The sequence below is a fragment of the Fringilla coelebs genome, assembly GCF_963513975.1.
Source record: "Fringilla coelebs genome assembly, chromosome: 17".
NCBI lineage: Eukaryota > Metazoa > Chordata > Aves > Passeriformes > Fringillidae > Fringilla > Fringilla coelebs.
This window is the reverse complement of record NC_140043.1, coordinates 13,835,806-13,852,262: the sequence shown is the minus strand read 5'-3', so window position 1 is coordinate 13,852,262 and position 16,457 is coordinate 13,835,806. Positions and strand designations below refer to the sequence as shown.

The following is a 16,457-nucleotide window of genomic DNA, read 5'->3' as shown; positions in this document are numbered from 1 at the left end:
TTATGCCTTGCATAAATCCACGAGCTCTGCTTTTTGGATGTCAGCACTGCACAGACGAGATTTTTTTTTTTTTGCCTTTAGTTTTGGTTTTTCCTTCTTTTTGCTGCTTGTCATTTTGTTGATTTGGAGAGGTGCTTGTGACATGACAGTGCCCAGTTTGTGAGGTCCAAGGACATTGCCTCTCTCTATTGCTGTAATCATCTCCTAATACCAGACAATGATGATGTTTGTGCTGTGACTTGCAGCTATTTCCCTTACTCAGCTTTGCAGCTCTTTTGCTTCACATTCCGCAAAGTAAAAAGATAAAAATGTATCAGGACCAGGTTCCCAAGGTGTTTTGTTCTAAGTAGGAGTTTAAAGATGCCCTGTCCTGCACATTGGCAGGCAAGAGAGAGTATCATTTATTTCATGTGCACAGTGAGGAGCCTTTCTCTCCTGAATTTTTGGCAGGTAGCTTCCTTTCCTTTAGAAAAGCCTACCCACTGCCACTTCCCCTTCCTGTGCCTTAATCTGAACAAGACTTTATGAACAGCTAATTTATCTTTTTGCTGCTTGTGGTTGTCCTGCTCGTCTTGACTTGAAAAAAAACCAAAACCACAAAAAAAAACCCCAGTTGTGGAGAACACAAAGCCTTCCTATGGCAGCAGACTGACCATTTTTGATGTCTAATGCTGGGAAAGTAAAACAAGACAGGGTCTTCTCTTCAGGATTCTGCAGAAAGCTCTCATGTTCTTCTAACTTCTCTTCTGAATGGATGCTGGACACAACTAGCTTAGCCTTTCTGGTGCCTTTGTGCTCCTGGGCTGGATGGGCTGAGGCAGGACAGTGGGAGTGGGGTTTTGGGGCGCTCCTTTGCTCTCTGTCCCTTGATGGCAGCAGTGGGAAGGGCACTGGTGCCTCCAGGCTGCACCCGGCAGGGAGGAGTGGAGGTCTCACAGCAGCTGCTGTTGGGATGCTCAGCAGTGCTGGGTGGAATCTGCACACTCACCACGTTCAGCATGAGCTGCAGCAGGGCTGCTGAGGGACCCAGAGCCATCACCCACCAGCCTGGTTAGCTGGGGGAGCACAGAGGGGTCCACAAGCCACCATCCAGCTCCATCCTGGCAGGAGGGGCTGCCTGAGCAGAGGCTCAGCCCTGGCCTTTCACAGGTGTCAGCACAGAGGGGAGGGTGCTCAGCACAGAACAATGCTGGCTCTCTGCAGGGCTGCAGTAATGAAGGTGGCAGAGTTGTGTGAACTTCTTGCCTTGTTTGCCTGCCCCATCCCTCCCCTCCCAGCAGCTGCACTGTGCTGCCTGCCCAGCCTGGCAGTGGTTTAGGGTTACCAATGGAGCCACCTCTCCTCTTCTCCCCCTCCAGGAAAAGAAATCCATCCACTCACTAAGCAAATGAATAGATAAACTTTTAATTAAGCTCTGGGTGGCTGCCAGAGGAGTGTCCTGGGTCAGGGTAGGCTGGTGGTGTGCTGTGATCCCATCTGTGTGGCCAGTGGCTGTTAAACAGCTGCCTCATCCCAGGTGTGCTCACCTGTGCTGTGCAGGCTCATCCAGGCAGCTTGGATGGCAGAAGTGGGCTGCTTTGCTGGGAGCTGCAGAGGGGAAGGGGGAGGCAGGAGGGGCAGCCTGGCTGCAGGATGCTCCTGCCATACCTGAGACAGCAGAGGCAGCCTGGCTGCAGGATGCTCCTGCCATACTCAGTGAGGCAGGAGGGGCAGCCTGGCTGCAGGATGCTCCTGCCATACCAACCACTTGGGCTGCTGAGGGCAAAGCTGAATGCTTCCATGTGTTTTCCCTCTGCCCTGGGGCATCAGAGCCACTCCCTGTCACGGCCATGGAGGTTTTGCTGATCTCTCCAGTCTCTCTGACTTGAAGGGTCTTGTTGAGCTGAGAGCCTCTTCACCTGGAATTTGAAAAACGTCAGTTTGGTCTGTTTTTATCTTGGCTCACTTATCCCGTTTTTCTCCATATTTGGATGGATGCATTCAACATCCAACACTCAGGGTATGCCCAGGGCTTGGGAAGAGATGGAGAAAGAGAGCTATGAAGGAGCTAGGAGCCTTTTCTCCCAGGGGCTGCCCTCATAGCCCCTTCTCCTTTGGCATGGTTCATGCTGCTCTTGTCTCTGGCCCAAGGAGGACATGATTGTGGTGTCTCATTTTTCCTTGAGAGAAGGTGTAGCTCTGAGCCCTCTGAAGGGACAGTGGTGCTGGGAGCTCCTGAATGTGGGTGGTTTATTGATTCTGTAAGAACATGAGCAGCACTCAGGGTGGGGTGAGCCTCTGAGGCTTTGTCAGGAGGAAGAGCTGCTGTCTGTCCCTGGGAGAGCAACCTGGTTCTCTTTGGAGATGCTGGAGGTTGTGGAGCCCTGTGGTGATGTGATCTGACAGCTGGTACTCCCTCGTCTAGCAGGTTTTTTTGAGGGTTTTGTGCATCTCGGAAGGTTGGGAACGGGCCAGGGAGCTGTGGGAGGATGAGAGAAGGATCCAGAGTCTCCTGGGAGAGAGATGATCTGGTTGTTTTACGCTTCCCAGGAGCGTGGCCTGCCTGGCAAGCTGGAGCCCGTGTCCCCTGTGAGCCCTGCCCACGGCGAGGCCGAGCTGGAGCTGCTGCCCGCCCGGCTCTCCAAGGAGGAGCTGATCCAGAACATGGACCGCGTGGACCGCGAGATCACCATGGTGGAGCAGCAGATCTCCAAGCTGAAGAAGAAGCAGGTAGGAGGCTGTGGTCTGGAGGGGAACACGTGTCCTCGCTGCTGCATGCTGCCACAGCCCCGTCCTGGCCCCTGCCTGGCCACAAGAGGGGAAGTGGCAGTGCCGGAGCAGCGGGATCATCCGTGTCCCCGCTCCCTGCTGGGACATGGGTGGTGGCTGCTGTGCTGCAGTCTGGAGCTGCTAGTCACACGATGAGGGAGAGAGCTTTGGAAACCCAGCTCGTGGCTCTTTGCATGTCAGAGAACCTATAAAGGGAGAAAAACGTGTCCTCAGTGCCTTGGCAGTGGATGTGCAAGTGGTGAGGAGCAGAGCTGGAAGCACAGCCTGGGTTGTCAGAGTCATCTGGACAGCCCAGTGTAGCACAAGGTCTTTTCTTTCTCCTTTCCAGCAATTGTCTCTCCCCAGTGCTGCTGTTGCTGCCAGTATTCAGTACTGGGCTGTTGAAACGTTGCTGCAGTGACCAAATGGCCCTTCCTGTGCATCCAGTCCCCTTTCTCTGGGGCTTTCCAGCTCTGCAGCCTTGAGCAGCATCTGATCCAGCTCCAGTCAGGGCTGTGCTTGAGCAGGGATTGAACCTGATCTTCCTGGCTGCAGCTTTACCCTGCACAGGAGCACTCCCCTGCAAAAGGATGCCCCCCCCCCCAGTGTTGGGCTGTACATAATTACCATAAACCCATTAAGAGATTAATATGACAAAACCTTCAGGGACATCTGTGAAAAAACCAACAGACTTAAAGGCTTTCACTTTTTAAAGCAAATCACTGCCTCTTTTTTTTCTGATTGTTTTATTTTCTTTGCTTGGGATGAGTTTCTGAACTCCCTGGTGGCTGCTAATCCCAAACTGCCCAAGAGGAGTGACCTTTCCCAAGGGGTTGTAGCTACAGTAGGAAGTTGGGAATGGAGCAAAACCTCGACTTGAGCTGTTTGTCAAAGCTCTTTAGAATGAGCATGCACTTGCTCTTCTCCTTGAGCTCTTTATTTTCTTATACCAAACACAATTCCTTTCTGTCCTGCAAGACAAAGCAGGAATATTTTCATTTTGTTTTCAAACAATATGGCTTAATTAATGCCAAGGACCCTTTTTTTCATGCGTTGCTTTGGATCTGCAGAGGTGTCTGAGCAGAAGCAGCTGTGCTGGGGGTGTGAGGCAGAGCTCTGTGTGCCAGCTCACAGGACCCAGAGGAACATCTGGAGTGATGGAAACCACAGAGGTTCCTCTTGCTGGTTTTGGGGTGAAGGCACCCCTTCCCCTCTCCCACCTGGAGAGGACACCTGGCTGCTGGTCCATGTTTCTTACTCACATTTGAGGAAAGAGATGCCAACCATGATAATTTCCTGCTCTGGAAAAGGGCTTCCCAAGTGGGAAGGGCAGGGAAAGTCCCTGTCATGGCAGCTGTGAGCTCTGATCATCCACTGCCTGACTTCTCAGGGACGCTGGGGATCTCTGCTGATGCTGACAGGAGCAGCATATGCTCCTCGCCCTTAAAATCAAGCTGTCTTTCCATGAGGAAATGGGGTTTTTATTGCTGGCTGCTCAGTTGCTTTATTTCTTCCCTAGGAACAAATTTTATGATTCTTCCTGCCCACAAAAATGCTCTGTTAAATGGGGAAGAAGGTGAAAGTGGCTGTTGGCAGTAAAAGTGTCCCCTCCCTTCCTTTTATTCTATTTTTTTTTTAAATTTCTGGCACATGGTGGCAAAGTTATATGGTAGCAAAACTGACCCCCCCACTATGGCCTCCTTCCCCATCCCAGTCCTCCAGCAGAGCTAGCACATCTGGGAGGATGTGTTTTTGGAGCAGGGGGTCCTGTCTGAGATGCTTCAGGAACGTTTTGTGCATCTGTGCATCTGAGCTGTCAGTGCAGGAGCACGAGTGAGGGAAAGCAGTGAGCCTGGAACAGATACTGCTCCTGCAGGAACGTCAGTGGAGCAGGGGAGAAATTGTATGCAGCCAGAATATCCTAATGCTTTTCCCCTCTGTCTTTGGGAGGCCTTCTCAGGGTAATTAAATACACTTGTATGGAAAGGCTGTGCAAAAAAAAAAAAAAAAAATATCCCAACCAACCACAATCCACCATCTCTCTCTTTCTGGTTGTTCCAAAAATGGCAGGGAAGGCTCTGCCTGGACTTTGCAAGAAGCAAAGCTGAGAAACCTTCCCCAAACCCTGCACACCCCTGGCAGGAGGCCACCTCCGTCAGCCATCCCCCGCTCATTCATGCGCCATATGCGCTCAAATCTCTCCGAGTCCTCTCTCCCCCTCTTCCTGACAGGGAAGGATAATCCTTATGCATTTATTCCTGGCAGCAGCACCGGGATCTGAAGGAGAAATAAACTGCTGGGCTGTTCCCTGCAGCGGCGCCTGAGCCTCCCTGGGCGCTGAGCTCAGCCAAGGGCTCTCCGGGAGTACAACACTCCCACCTGGTGATGGAGGTGGAGCCGGCTGGGTGGAGAGCTCCAGGGTTTCCCCTTCCATCGGGCTGAGGTTCCTGTGTTCTCTTTGAAGGTGGTTTTCAGAGCTGCCCTGTGCCTGGAAGGCTCTGCTCTCCCCGGGCAGGTGAAGCATCCCAGTGCCCGGTTGAGGGCAGCTGGGTGTGTGTTACAGCCTTGGCTTCACCAGGCAGGTGTCTGCAGCACGGGAGCTGGTACCTGCAGGGATGGGGCTTTCCTGAAGTATCACCCACCTTCCCACCTTCCTGAAGTATCACCCACCTTCCCACCTTCCTGCAGTATCACCCACCTTCCTGCAGTATCACCCACCTTCCCACCAGTGCTGCAGCCTGCAGTGTCCCTCTGTAGGGTCCAACCAAAGGGTCTCTCTGCTGGAGGGGGCACCTCTTCCACCTGGGAAGGGGTGGCCTGTGGGTGCTGTAGGAGCCAGGGCTGTGGCTAGTGGTGGCATCTTGCATCCCTTCAGCACTGCTGCCCTGTCCTCCATTTGGGGAGAGGAGGGAGGTCTTGGGCAGCCACTGCTGGGTGGAGGGAGGGAGTGTGCAGCCGTCAGGACTCATCTCTCATCCCTGTAAAGGTCACAGTCCCAGCATGGCTTTTGTGGCAGACCTTTAAGAAATCCATTTTGTCCCTGTCTGGGAACCCTGACCTATTTTGCTTTGCCATTTCCCACGGCTCCCAGGAGTAGCTGTCGAGGCTGCAGTCAGGTGTGCTGCCTCCAGCCCCTCCTCACATCCTCACCCCAGCATCTGGCCCTTTAATATCCATACACTGCTACACCACAGCAAGTAGAGTTGAATTCTCTACTGTATTTCAGCTATAATTAGATTTGTATTTTTTCTTCTAATGAGCTGTTTTTAATGAGCCTCCACTTAGTGGCAAACTTTCGTTTCCTGATAGGCCATCAAACCCTCTCCTCTGAAATCCCTTGCTGCACACCCGACCACTTGGCAAAATTTTTGTGGGTTTCCAGAACGATGTAGCCAAGTTTTGGATGCTTTGACTTTTTTTTTTTAACACAAATATTTTCCCCAAGAGAAGTAGATGTATCTGATCCTTTTTGCTGGCTTGTTCTTTGGAGTTTTTGGAGTTTATCCCGTGGGAGTGTGGTTGTGTGATAGGGTGCCTTAGAAGGACACCAGGGAAGAGCTGGCAGGTCCTGGAAGTGCTGCTTCTGTGCCGAATGCAGCTTTGCAGCCCATGGTTTCAGCAGTGGCTTCTCAGGGGACTCTGGTCCCCTGTCCTGTGGTTTGGGCCACCTGAGGTGTGGCCATGGTTGAGAGCAGCAGAGGGCTGAGGGCTGTTCCTGTGCTTGGAGCCTTGAGTGTGCCACCGTGGTGTGGCTGTTTGCAGGCAGGAAGGGACAGATCCCTGCAGTGCTGGGAAAGGTTCATCCCCCTCCAGGATACAGATGGCTCAAGCTGGGCAATTCCTGGCTGTTCTCACTCATGGCTGGAGTGACTCTAAGGCCATTGGTGATGCCAGTTTATGGGACACAGGCTCTCCTGCACTGCCAGAGCCTGCTCCCCACTCTGGCTGGCAACAGCAGCTTTTTTGGCTGTATTTTGGTGTTCCCCATACGGCTGCTTCTCCCTCTGTGGGGTGAGGTATCCGCCTGTGGGAGGTGGAGTGCACAGCATGGGGTGCTTCATCCATTGAAACACCATTTTAGGAGTGTGAGTTTTCTCAGCCAAGCCATTCGACCTGTCTGGGTGCTTAAGTGCTTTCTTGGGTTCATCCCAGGTGTATCCTCCTGCCCTGGTGTGCTAAAGGTGTCATCAGGAGGAGTAGAGATGGTGGGGAGGAGGAAGAGATGCTCAGCTTCTCAGGCCACCAGGGTCTCTGGGAAGTCAGCGCTGTGCTCTGGTGCAAGCCAAGTCCCAGGTGCATTTTCTTCCTCGTACAAGACTCGCTCGATTTTCCTCATGCTTCAACAGGGGATGCTTTAGCTGCAGGGAAAAACAACTGCAAAGATTTGGAGATTCAGAGCCTAGCAGGGAGCAAACCCTCAGCGTTTTTTGACAGCCGCTCCCTCTCCCGTGCCTGTGCTGCCCCGCAGCTGCCGTGCACGGCTGTGCTCTCCCTCCGCACGGGCTGGCCCCAGGACGGGCCTGGAGGAATCTGGGATTTCCTCTTTCAGCTGAGCAGTTCCTCAAACTTAGGGATGTCTCCTCCCACGGCACAGTGCTGCAGGTGGAATGTCAGGTTTAGCTGCTGACCAGCTGATATTGCAAAGCGCAGGGGTGGCCGGTGCACGAGTCATTTAATGGAGCACAGTCATCCCAAGGCACGTCCTCCAACCACTCCATTCATTGGAAGGTGAAGCTGAGGGTGGAGAGCAGCCTTGCTCATCACCCCTGGCTCCTCCACCTCTCCCTGCACGCAGCAGCAGCTCCAGAGGCAGGTAGCAGCAAGGAGCCGGGCTGGAGCTGTGGTTTCATTTAAGCGTTCCCAGTAAAATCGTTATTTCTAGCCTCGGGCCCGTTCCAGGAGGCTCCTTTGAGGCAGGTCCTCATCCTCCATACCCAAAGCACGCCGAGCCACGAGCACAGGGCCGGTGCCTGGGGCAGCCGGCGCTGCGCCTGCGTGGCCGGGGCTGCTGTGAGCTCTCCTCCCTCTCCCCGTGCCTCCCCAGCCCCTGGCTGGCAGGAACTCTCCCACCATGGCGCTCTCTGCCTCGGTCAGGGCACCACTGAGAGTCTCGTGTGGACAGGGACCGCTGCGTTTCTTGCTGTGACTCACCCTCCTCCTCCCCTCTCTCCTTCCACAGCAACAGTTGGAGGAAGAAGCAGCCAAACCACCAGAGCCTGAAAAACCCATCTCTCCCCCTCCTATTGAGTCCAAACATCGCAGCTTGGTGCAGATCATCTACGACGAGAACAGGGTGAGTCTGGAGATGGTGGAGGGACAATGTGTGATGGTGCCGTGTCACCGTGGCCAGGGATGGGGAGGTTGGTGAGGATCAGGGGGGGGTTTTCCTGGGTGTTACCTTTGGGGTGGAGGCTGTGGGAGTGGGATAGATGGAGATGGTGCAAATGAGCACTAATGTCTTCTGAAGAACCTGCCTGGAGGATTTCCTGTGATCAGCCTTAGAGATGAAGCGTTCAAGAGATGCTTCAGACTCCTCTCTGTTAAACAGTTTGCTTCATCCTCTCCCCGGGGAGCGAACCAGCTTGAAAGCTGCCTCAAGGGGTGGGCTTTGCCGTGGTGGGTGGGCTGCATGGATGGAGGGTGACATCTGTGCTGCTCTAATCCTGGCAGGCCAGCTGTGAGCTCTCCTGGCTGTCCCTAAGCCCCCCAGGCTGGAGCAGCAAGGACGTGGGTGCAGCCATGGCTGGATTTGTGGATATTTGATGCTGTAAATAGCATTAGCAAAGGTCAGGCTGGCATCCCTGGCTCTGGATCTCTGCCTTGACCGCTCATTTATCAGCCCTTGCCTGTAATAGCAGCCCGAGGAGAGATGAATTTTGCTGTGTGCATCGGAGCGATGCTCAGAAATTGGGCCCTTTGGTAGATAATCAAGCATATTCATTTTCATTTAGGTGTTGGATAAAAAGGATGATTTTGCATAAAAGGAAAACTACCAGTCGCTAATTATTTTGAATTGCGAGGCCTGCGATTTCACTGGGAGCTGCAGAAATCCAGGTGCCTGACTCCTAAAAAGAAAAAAAAAATCGCCTACCCTGCGCTCCCAGGCAGTGCAATTTTCCTGGTTTTCCTTTTTCCATCTGCTGCTCTCCCTGAGCAGTAGGAAACCCAGAGCTGGCACGGTCTGTTGTGTGAGTGGGTGAAGGCTGAGGTCGATGTGTTTGAAGCATTAGCAGGCGCCAGCTGGTGATGGCTGCACAGCACTGGGCTTTGGGGGCAGTGCTGAGTGTTCTCAAAGCCATTCTCACCACCAAGTGCCCTCTCTGGGGGCACTGGGCTAGATGGCTTGTGCCTCCTGTGCAGGAGGGGAGGCTCAAAAAAAGCGAGCTCTCAAACATTTATATTCCTGTTCATTTGAGCCCCATCCTCCTTGGACACTCTTGTGTAGCTGAACCACGTTAGGAGGGGAAGAAATGGGTGATGGTGGTGAGGCGGGAGGGAAAGGTGGTCTTCAGCCATCACATCCCAACAGCCTGCATTGTGGCTCCACTAGCTGGAGCTCAGGGCTGGGTGTCCTGCCAGCCCTCTGTCCTGCTTTGCCACCTCTCGTCTCTGCCCATGCCAGCAGAAGGGTGACACGTTCCCTCCCACCACCTTCTCACAGCAGACAGGCTCTGCTCTCCAAGCCTCACCACCACTCAGGGTGGTCCCTTGGCATTTCTGCCCTGTCCCGTGGGTGATGGCAGAGACTGTGGAGGGCAAGCATGGAGTTCTACATTTCATCTGGAGAGTCCATGGCCATAACACCTGGGACACTGTCACATGCAGTGCTCAGAGCTGGTGGTGTCCCTTTGTCAGTATGGGGGGGATCTCAGCCAGCTTGGTGCCAGGGGTTTCACCATGAGCCTTTTTGATGGATGACTCATTCCAGGTGGGTGCCCAGCAAGCAAAGGTCACGTTGGACACCAGTTGTTTGTATAATTTCAAATCTGACTCTGTGTTTATGTCTGAATTATGCCAGGGATGGGCAAAGAATGATTCTTCCCTATTCTTGTCAAGTTCCCTTGCGTGTCATGTGTGAGGAGCCCATCTGTGGGCAGGAGACTCCAACCACCAACCTTCCCCTTGGCTTGACAGAAACCAGAGCAGGCTGCAGGCAGGTTCCTCCTTTGGAGAGGACAGGATCTGCCTGTGGGCCACAGAGAGCTGGCAGCATCCCTGGCCAGCTGGGATGGCTGAGGGGTGCAAGGAGCCTTTCCTGTACCACAGCAGGGAGAGGCTGAGCTGGGGCTGCAGGGGAAAGGAGTGCTGAGTGTTGTCTTTGTCGAGGCTCCAGTTACAAGGGTGGAATCAGGATGTAATTGCCCTTCTGGAGAACGTTCAGGGGCTCAGCTTTCAGCCCCTCTGAATGTTTGGGATGCATTTTAGCGGTGATTGCTCCGCCTCTGGGGCCAGGAGGAGGAAAGCTGGAAGAGGAAGTGTCTTGGGGTTAGAGTTGAGATTGTGAGTTGGAGAAGAGTGGCTGATGGTCTGCTGTAGGGTGGGTTTGATGGCAGCAGATCCTCCAGGTGTTTCCATCTGTGAATGTGGGAGCAGCCCAGACACTCCTGTGCTGACCTGCAGCTTTACAATTAATTGCAAGGTAGGAGCAAAGGCCTGCAAGCCAGATAGAAATGTATTGATTTAGAGTGATGAAGGTCACTGAGCCAAATTTTAAGCTTTTCTGCCTCTTCTGTGCCGTGGAAAAGCAGTGAAGTTGATGCCTGGAGGCCTACTTGTGGGAAAAGCGTCGGTAATGGCTGAGCCAGGGCTCCAGCCCATGCACAAAGGGAAGGAAAGCCAGATTTACTCGCATCGCTTGGCTTGTGGCTTGCTTGAGGGAGGCAGTGCACGCTAAGAAATGCAAATAAAAAGAGGATATTCAGGCCTCAGGAGGAGGCGAGAAAGGAAAGCACCCCAGAAGTGCTGGCAAAGCCTGAAACGATCTTTAAAGAGCAACGTTGTGGAAGGGGCAGAAAGCCAGCCCTTGTGCCAATCCCCGAGCAGGTGGGAGGCAGCAGCTTGGTGGAGGGGCTTCTGCCTGGCTCAGGCGGAGCTCTGTGTGAAGCAGGGCTCTGTGCTCCCCCGGGCACAGCCGCTCTGTGCCCGTTCCCACCGCGCCTGCCAGCCCTGCCGGAGCCGCACACTGCCCGCAGTCATACCCCAACAAAGGAGAGCCCCAGAAGGGGCCATGGGAGAGGAGGGGTTACCTGAGGACACAGCAGCGAGAAAAGCCGGAAAATCAAGTTAGCCAGCCACTCTGTGACCTACTTTCCTTTTGGCGATAGCTGTGGCTTTGCAGGCGTGAATGGTTTCTAATTTTAGCTTATGGTTCATCAGGGAAGTCTATATATTTTTCTCACCACCGAGCTGGGTATGGATGAGGGGTTGGGATGAGGGCGGCGCTGGGCTGTATCCCATTTTCTCCAAATTCAGGTTTTCTGATGCTAAATGCCCATCACGCTGCTGTTCCCTCTTGTGACCTACTTAACGCGTATGATTTGAAAAGTTCCTCAGTGTCAGAGAGGATAATTATGGAAAATGTGACCTGTAATCCCCTCTTGCCACACTCTGCTGGACATGTAATTGATTTCCAGAAAAAAAAAGGTGACTGTACAAATTCTGCTGGGGAAGAGTGGAGAGAAGCTGCTCTTGACCGCAGTCAAATGCTGGACTATGAGGCTGTGGTTGCATTTGGGAAGCTTTTAGGGGACTTGGATTGTAGAGGAACAGTTGATATTCAAGATCCAGGTGCCTTCTCCCCTGCTGTGTGCTGACCAAAGCCATTTTCTCTTGTGTCCAAAGATGGGCTGAGAAGTAGCACCCAAAAATGTACTTTTTGGGAAATCTTTTACAATCTTGACTGTAACACAGAAAAGCACACATTTGTGTATCTGAGCCAAAATTTCAACTGTAAGTGTCAACTGTACCATTTCTGAAAGGATTATGAGAAAGGGAGTTACCGTTTTTGGTACTGTCTGTGGACTAACCTGAGAACAGACATTGGGCAGCATTGTCAGAAGCATTTGAGTCATATTTTCAAAAGTGTCTTCAGTCCTTGAAGAAACAAAATTGTGTTTGAAAACAGTTACGGGGGCTAAAATTGCCAAGAGCCTTTGAAAAGTGCCATGGGAAGCTCAGGGGACAATTTTGGCTGCAGGGTGCTCAGGGGCTCCTCTCCAGGAGCTGGGTGCTGGTAGGGTGGCACAGAACTACCTGGAAAATTCAGGTTGGGATGGATGCCCCGGTTGATCCAGAGGCTGACAGTGATGGAGATATTGAGGATCTCCTAAATTAGACCCTGTGAGTGATTTTAGTGTCTCCCCTGTGGAAGAAAGCTGATCTCTGCTGAGTCTGGCACCTCAGAGGTGGTGGCTGTGTGACACAGTCTCCTTGAGGACTTTAATTTGCAGCTCTGGGATGTGTTAATGTGTCAACAGAATTTACCTTTCTTCCACCTCAAATCCCCATAACCAGGACAGATCATCTGTGTGTATTTTTAGCTGTAGCTTTATTCCACTGGGCATTCACGGGATTCCTTGCACCTGCCTTCCTTTGAAATCAATTGAACATACCTGGGCTTGAAGATTTTTTTGTGCTTTAAATGGAAATTTCCAAGTCCCTTGCTAAGCCCGGGGAGGAGAGCAGCATTGCTCTGTGCCTTTCCTGGGATACAGGGCTGGCAGTGTGTCCTGGAGGAAGCTGCTACCCAGCAGCCCACCATGGCTTGGCTGGGTGAATTCTCCTGCAAGTCACCTGTGTGTCCCAAAACTCCTGCTTACGAGAACAAGAGGTACCCGTGCCATCTCTGTGACCATGTGGTGATGTGGAGCCCACAGGTGCCCGTGTCCAGCCAGATATGGGTGCTTGGAGGTCCCTGCCGTGCACCAGAGCCAGCAGGGCTCCTGCTCAGAGGCCAGCAGACAAAGCAGCTCCCGTGTCCCTGCAAAGCAGCTCACGTCAGCTTCCTCTGAAACATTGCTCTCATTTAGCGCCGAGGGAGAGGTCGCGTCAGGACGTGGCGTGACTTCGTCCCCTGCCACCGTGCCAGGGAGGGGACACCTCGTGCTGTGACCCACCACAGCGGGACCGGTCCCCCCACGTCACCCCTCTGGGTGCCAACAGCCAGGGGAGCCCATCCCTGCCCTGCTGTCAGCCCCCAGAAAAACTGGGTTTGATGCAGTGCAGGCGGCGGGAGCAGCAGCAGCAGCAGCGTCTGTCTTGCTCTTGAGATTGAGCTGGTGGAAATCAATAAGATTAAATTTTAATTCGTTTTCTGTCTTGATGCTTGTTCCTTCAAAAGGGCACAGCTATCTATCTATAAATTCAGCATTATGCTGTAAAATTGGAATTCAAAGGGCTGTTTGGAACTTTTTCCATCCCCTGCTGCTGTTGTGTCTGTGCAGAGCACGTTCCCAGCTATCAGTTTACCCTCAAATACCTTCATAAAGCATTAATGCCCTATCCATAAATAAGAGAATAAATAAATGAAGGTTTTTAGCATTGCAAAATATAATCTCGCCGTTAACCACTCACAGACACTGAGTGTGACTCAGATCCTACAGGGATTTGATGTCTGTAGAACTCTGATTTTCTATGAACTCCTGATTTACATGAGAAAGGGAGGAATCGGGCCTGCCTTGTCAGCACCGAGCTGGTGCAGTAAATAAGACCCTAACAGTAAAAGTGCTTTTGAGCATTTAATCTACGAGGCTTTTTTCAAATTCTAGTTTACATGGTAGTTGGGATGGGGGCTTTTCATGTTTGGCTGATGAAAGGGTCTTGTTTGTTTTGCTTTTGTTTCTAATAACTTTTATTCTGCCTCATCTGAGCTTGGTGATGCAAAATGGGCTTTTGGAAAGTCTGGAGGAAAACTGGAAAGGCAAGAATTCAGATGCTATTGACATTTCTGCATAATAACGAGACTTTTTAAAAGATAAAATTTAAACAATTACCCTGGAGTAATTGAAAATCTTTTATTTTTTTATTGGGTTTTAAGGAAACTTTCATTTGTTTTGGCTTTTTAAAGGTCCTGGTGTCTGTTTCAGGATCTGGAGTTCCCAACAGGTGTATTGACTTTGAAGATTTGTCTGTGATTAACCCAGACCAGATAAGGCCATGTCCTGCTTTTTCAGGTCTTGGAAGTAATGATGAGAATTGCAGAGATCCCAAATCTGCGGGAGGCTGGAAGGCAGACTGCAGCACAGCCCTGGCTCTTGGGTTGGGTGCCTGGAGCTTTCCTGTAACTGCTGCAGGGCTGAAATGTGGATTTCTGGAAGTTTTCTGTGCAATGCCAACACTTCCAGCAGTCTTGTGGTGGTGGAATGTTCAGCCATGGTTTGCAGTGGCAAAACCTTTCTGGCACACCGCTTTAACCTTAGTGTGTGTTTGAAGGGCACTGTAGATGACAGCAGAGTGGGATGAGAGTGTGAGTGGAAACCCAGCTGTGTCTGGGGGCTCCCCCACTGGCCATGGATGGGGTGTGAGCAAGCCAAGGACTGAAACTGTCTGGCAATGATGAGCCAAAGCCAGAGAGCAGCAAAGAACTGAAATGAGTGGTTTTGTTACACCCTGTGCGGGGTGGATGGGGAATGGTGTGAACATGGCTCACATGTCACCAGTTTCCTCTGTTTTCTTACTGATTGTGATGAGTCATCTGCAGCCCCCATTGCATCACCTGCTGGCCCCAGCCTTGGGGACAGTGCTCTGTCACTGCTGGTGTGGTGGGGAGGTGGGGAGCGTGCAGGGCAGCTGCATCCCACGGGCACCCCGGAGAGCATCAGCCCCTGTGCCAGGTGAGAGGGGCTGGGCTCATGCCTCTGAGGCTGACTGAGGTTCCCTGGTGTTCAGGGTTCAGGGAGAGCCCAGGGGAGGGCACTCATGCTGAGAGCACTGTGGTGGCCGTGCCTGCAGGAGCTGGAGAGGGAGGAGTGTTGCTTTCCCTTCCACAGCACTGGGGCTCATCCCACCTGCTTTGTGTGGAGGGCAGCAAATTGCTGGGGTGGTTTGGCTCTCAGAGAGAGCATGCTGAGGTTTAAAGGACAGGAAAATATAGTGCTTGTGGTTGTAGGAGTGAAAATCTTTCCCTCTGGAATGGGCATTGCCAGGTTGTGGTTTGGTCCCAGCACATTTTGGCTTTGCTGTTTGCTTTCTGCTGCATGCAGAGAGGTGTCTCTGAGGGTTTCCATGATTTCTGCTGACTTCAGCCACACTTCTCCTGAACTTTGTTTTAGACAAAATCCCTCTCCAGCCTCCCTCTTTGCCGTGCTGCTCCCACAGCCCCGTCTGCCCGGGGGGATGTGTGCCAGCACAGGAACTTTTTCCAGCGCCATCCTGTGCGCATTCTCCTGCCCCTGGCAGGGCTTTGCTTATCTGTGTGCAGGACATGGCTGGTCCCAAACAGAACCCCTCCCATTCCCCAGCCCTGCTGCCTACGGGATACTATAAATAACCCCTGGAGCACGGTTCAGCTGCAGCAGCTTTGTGCTGCATGGAGCCATGGCTGGAGTCGGTCCAAGAAAGTGCCGCCTCCTAATTTCAGATCCGCTTTCTCAAAATAACTTCTGTGTTTCCTTCTCTTCCATTTTTAAACTTCGCTTTAAGAGGAGCCCACGCAAAATCCCAGGCTCTCCCTGCTCTGGTTTTGGTTGCTCTGCTGCCTCGTGGGGTTGGCTCCTCATCCCCACGGGAGCTCACATGGCCGGAAAGTTGCTCTCCTGCCTGCTTTCCCCTCCCAAGCCTATTTTAAGTTTCTTCAAAGGAAAAGCAAGGGGCTGGAGTTTGCTTTGGAAGCCAAATGCTCTTCAGGCAAGAATGAAGATTTTTGTAGTCTGCAGGGAGGTTTTTGCTGTTGGTGAAGATCTCTTTAGCTCCAGGCCTCTTGGAGGAGCATGAGCCAGGGTAAGAGCACGATTTCCCTGCCTGTGCCCCTGCCCAGGGGGGACAGATTCTGCAGGGGCAAATGCTGCTGCCTGATACATCTGTGGGTTCCCTTCTGAATCCATGGGCCCCGCAACAACCAGGTTTTTGTTTCAGACATGTTTCTTGAGGCAATGATCATTCCAAAAATGCACTTGGAGGTCCCTTCATGAGCACCACTGCTCCACTGCTGGGGCAATATTTCAAGATTCTCTACCAGATCAGGAAAAGGGTCTTTGCCTTGTGCTGGGGAGCTGCAGAGGGACTCTACAGGTGGTGGGGATCTTCATGTATCTCACTAGAGGTAAAGGCTGGGCTTTGCTTCTTGATGAATTTCCTTCTGTTAAACAGCAGGAATGCAGGTACAGGTGGGGTCATTCAGCAGATGCAGGATGAATCCTGTGGTTTTCTTCTGCAGGATCCATCACTAAGCAAAACCAGTATTGGAACCAAGTCCTAGACAGCCGTGCCTTTGGAAGGGAAAGGATTTACCAGGACTGCTGGTGGTCTTTAGCAAAGGTCCTGCTGCTGTGGGAGGGCCTGGGGGAGCTGCCTTTGTACCTGAACAGTTTGGGGTTTGCATAAATTCTCCAGTCTGGTTCTGGCTCGCTGGGTCCCTAGGCAGGAACACACCTCGCTGTGTCTGTCTGTCCTTCGAGATGAGCCCTTCTGCTGGGTGTTTTATGTTCTTCCCAGTTCCACTGCCAGCTCTCACCTCGGTCTGCCAGGCCTTTCAGACAGCTCGTTATGGTTCT

General features: G+C 52.4%; 1 protein-coding gene across 12 annotated transcripts in view; it reads left to right on the top strand.

The window, feature by feature from the left end:
* The window catches only part of NCOR2 (nuclear receptor corepressor 2), a 226,858-nt gene that overhangs the window by 109,349 nt on the left and 101,052 nt on the right, over positions 1–16,457 (top strand). For all 12 annotated transcript variants that reach the window (XM_084217049.1, XM_084217050.1, XM_084217057.1 and 9 more), the window contains exons 5-6: positions 2,530–2,709; positions 7,928–8,041. In XM_084217049.1, coding sequence (XP_084073175.1) covers positions 2,530–2,709; positions 7,928–8,041 — 294 coding nt within the window. The remainder of the gene's footprint in view (positions 1–2,529; positions 2,710–7,927; positions 8,042–16,457) is intronic.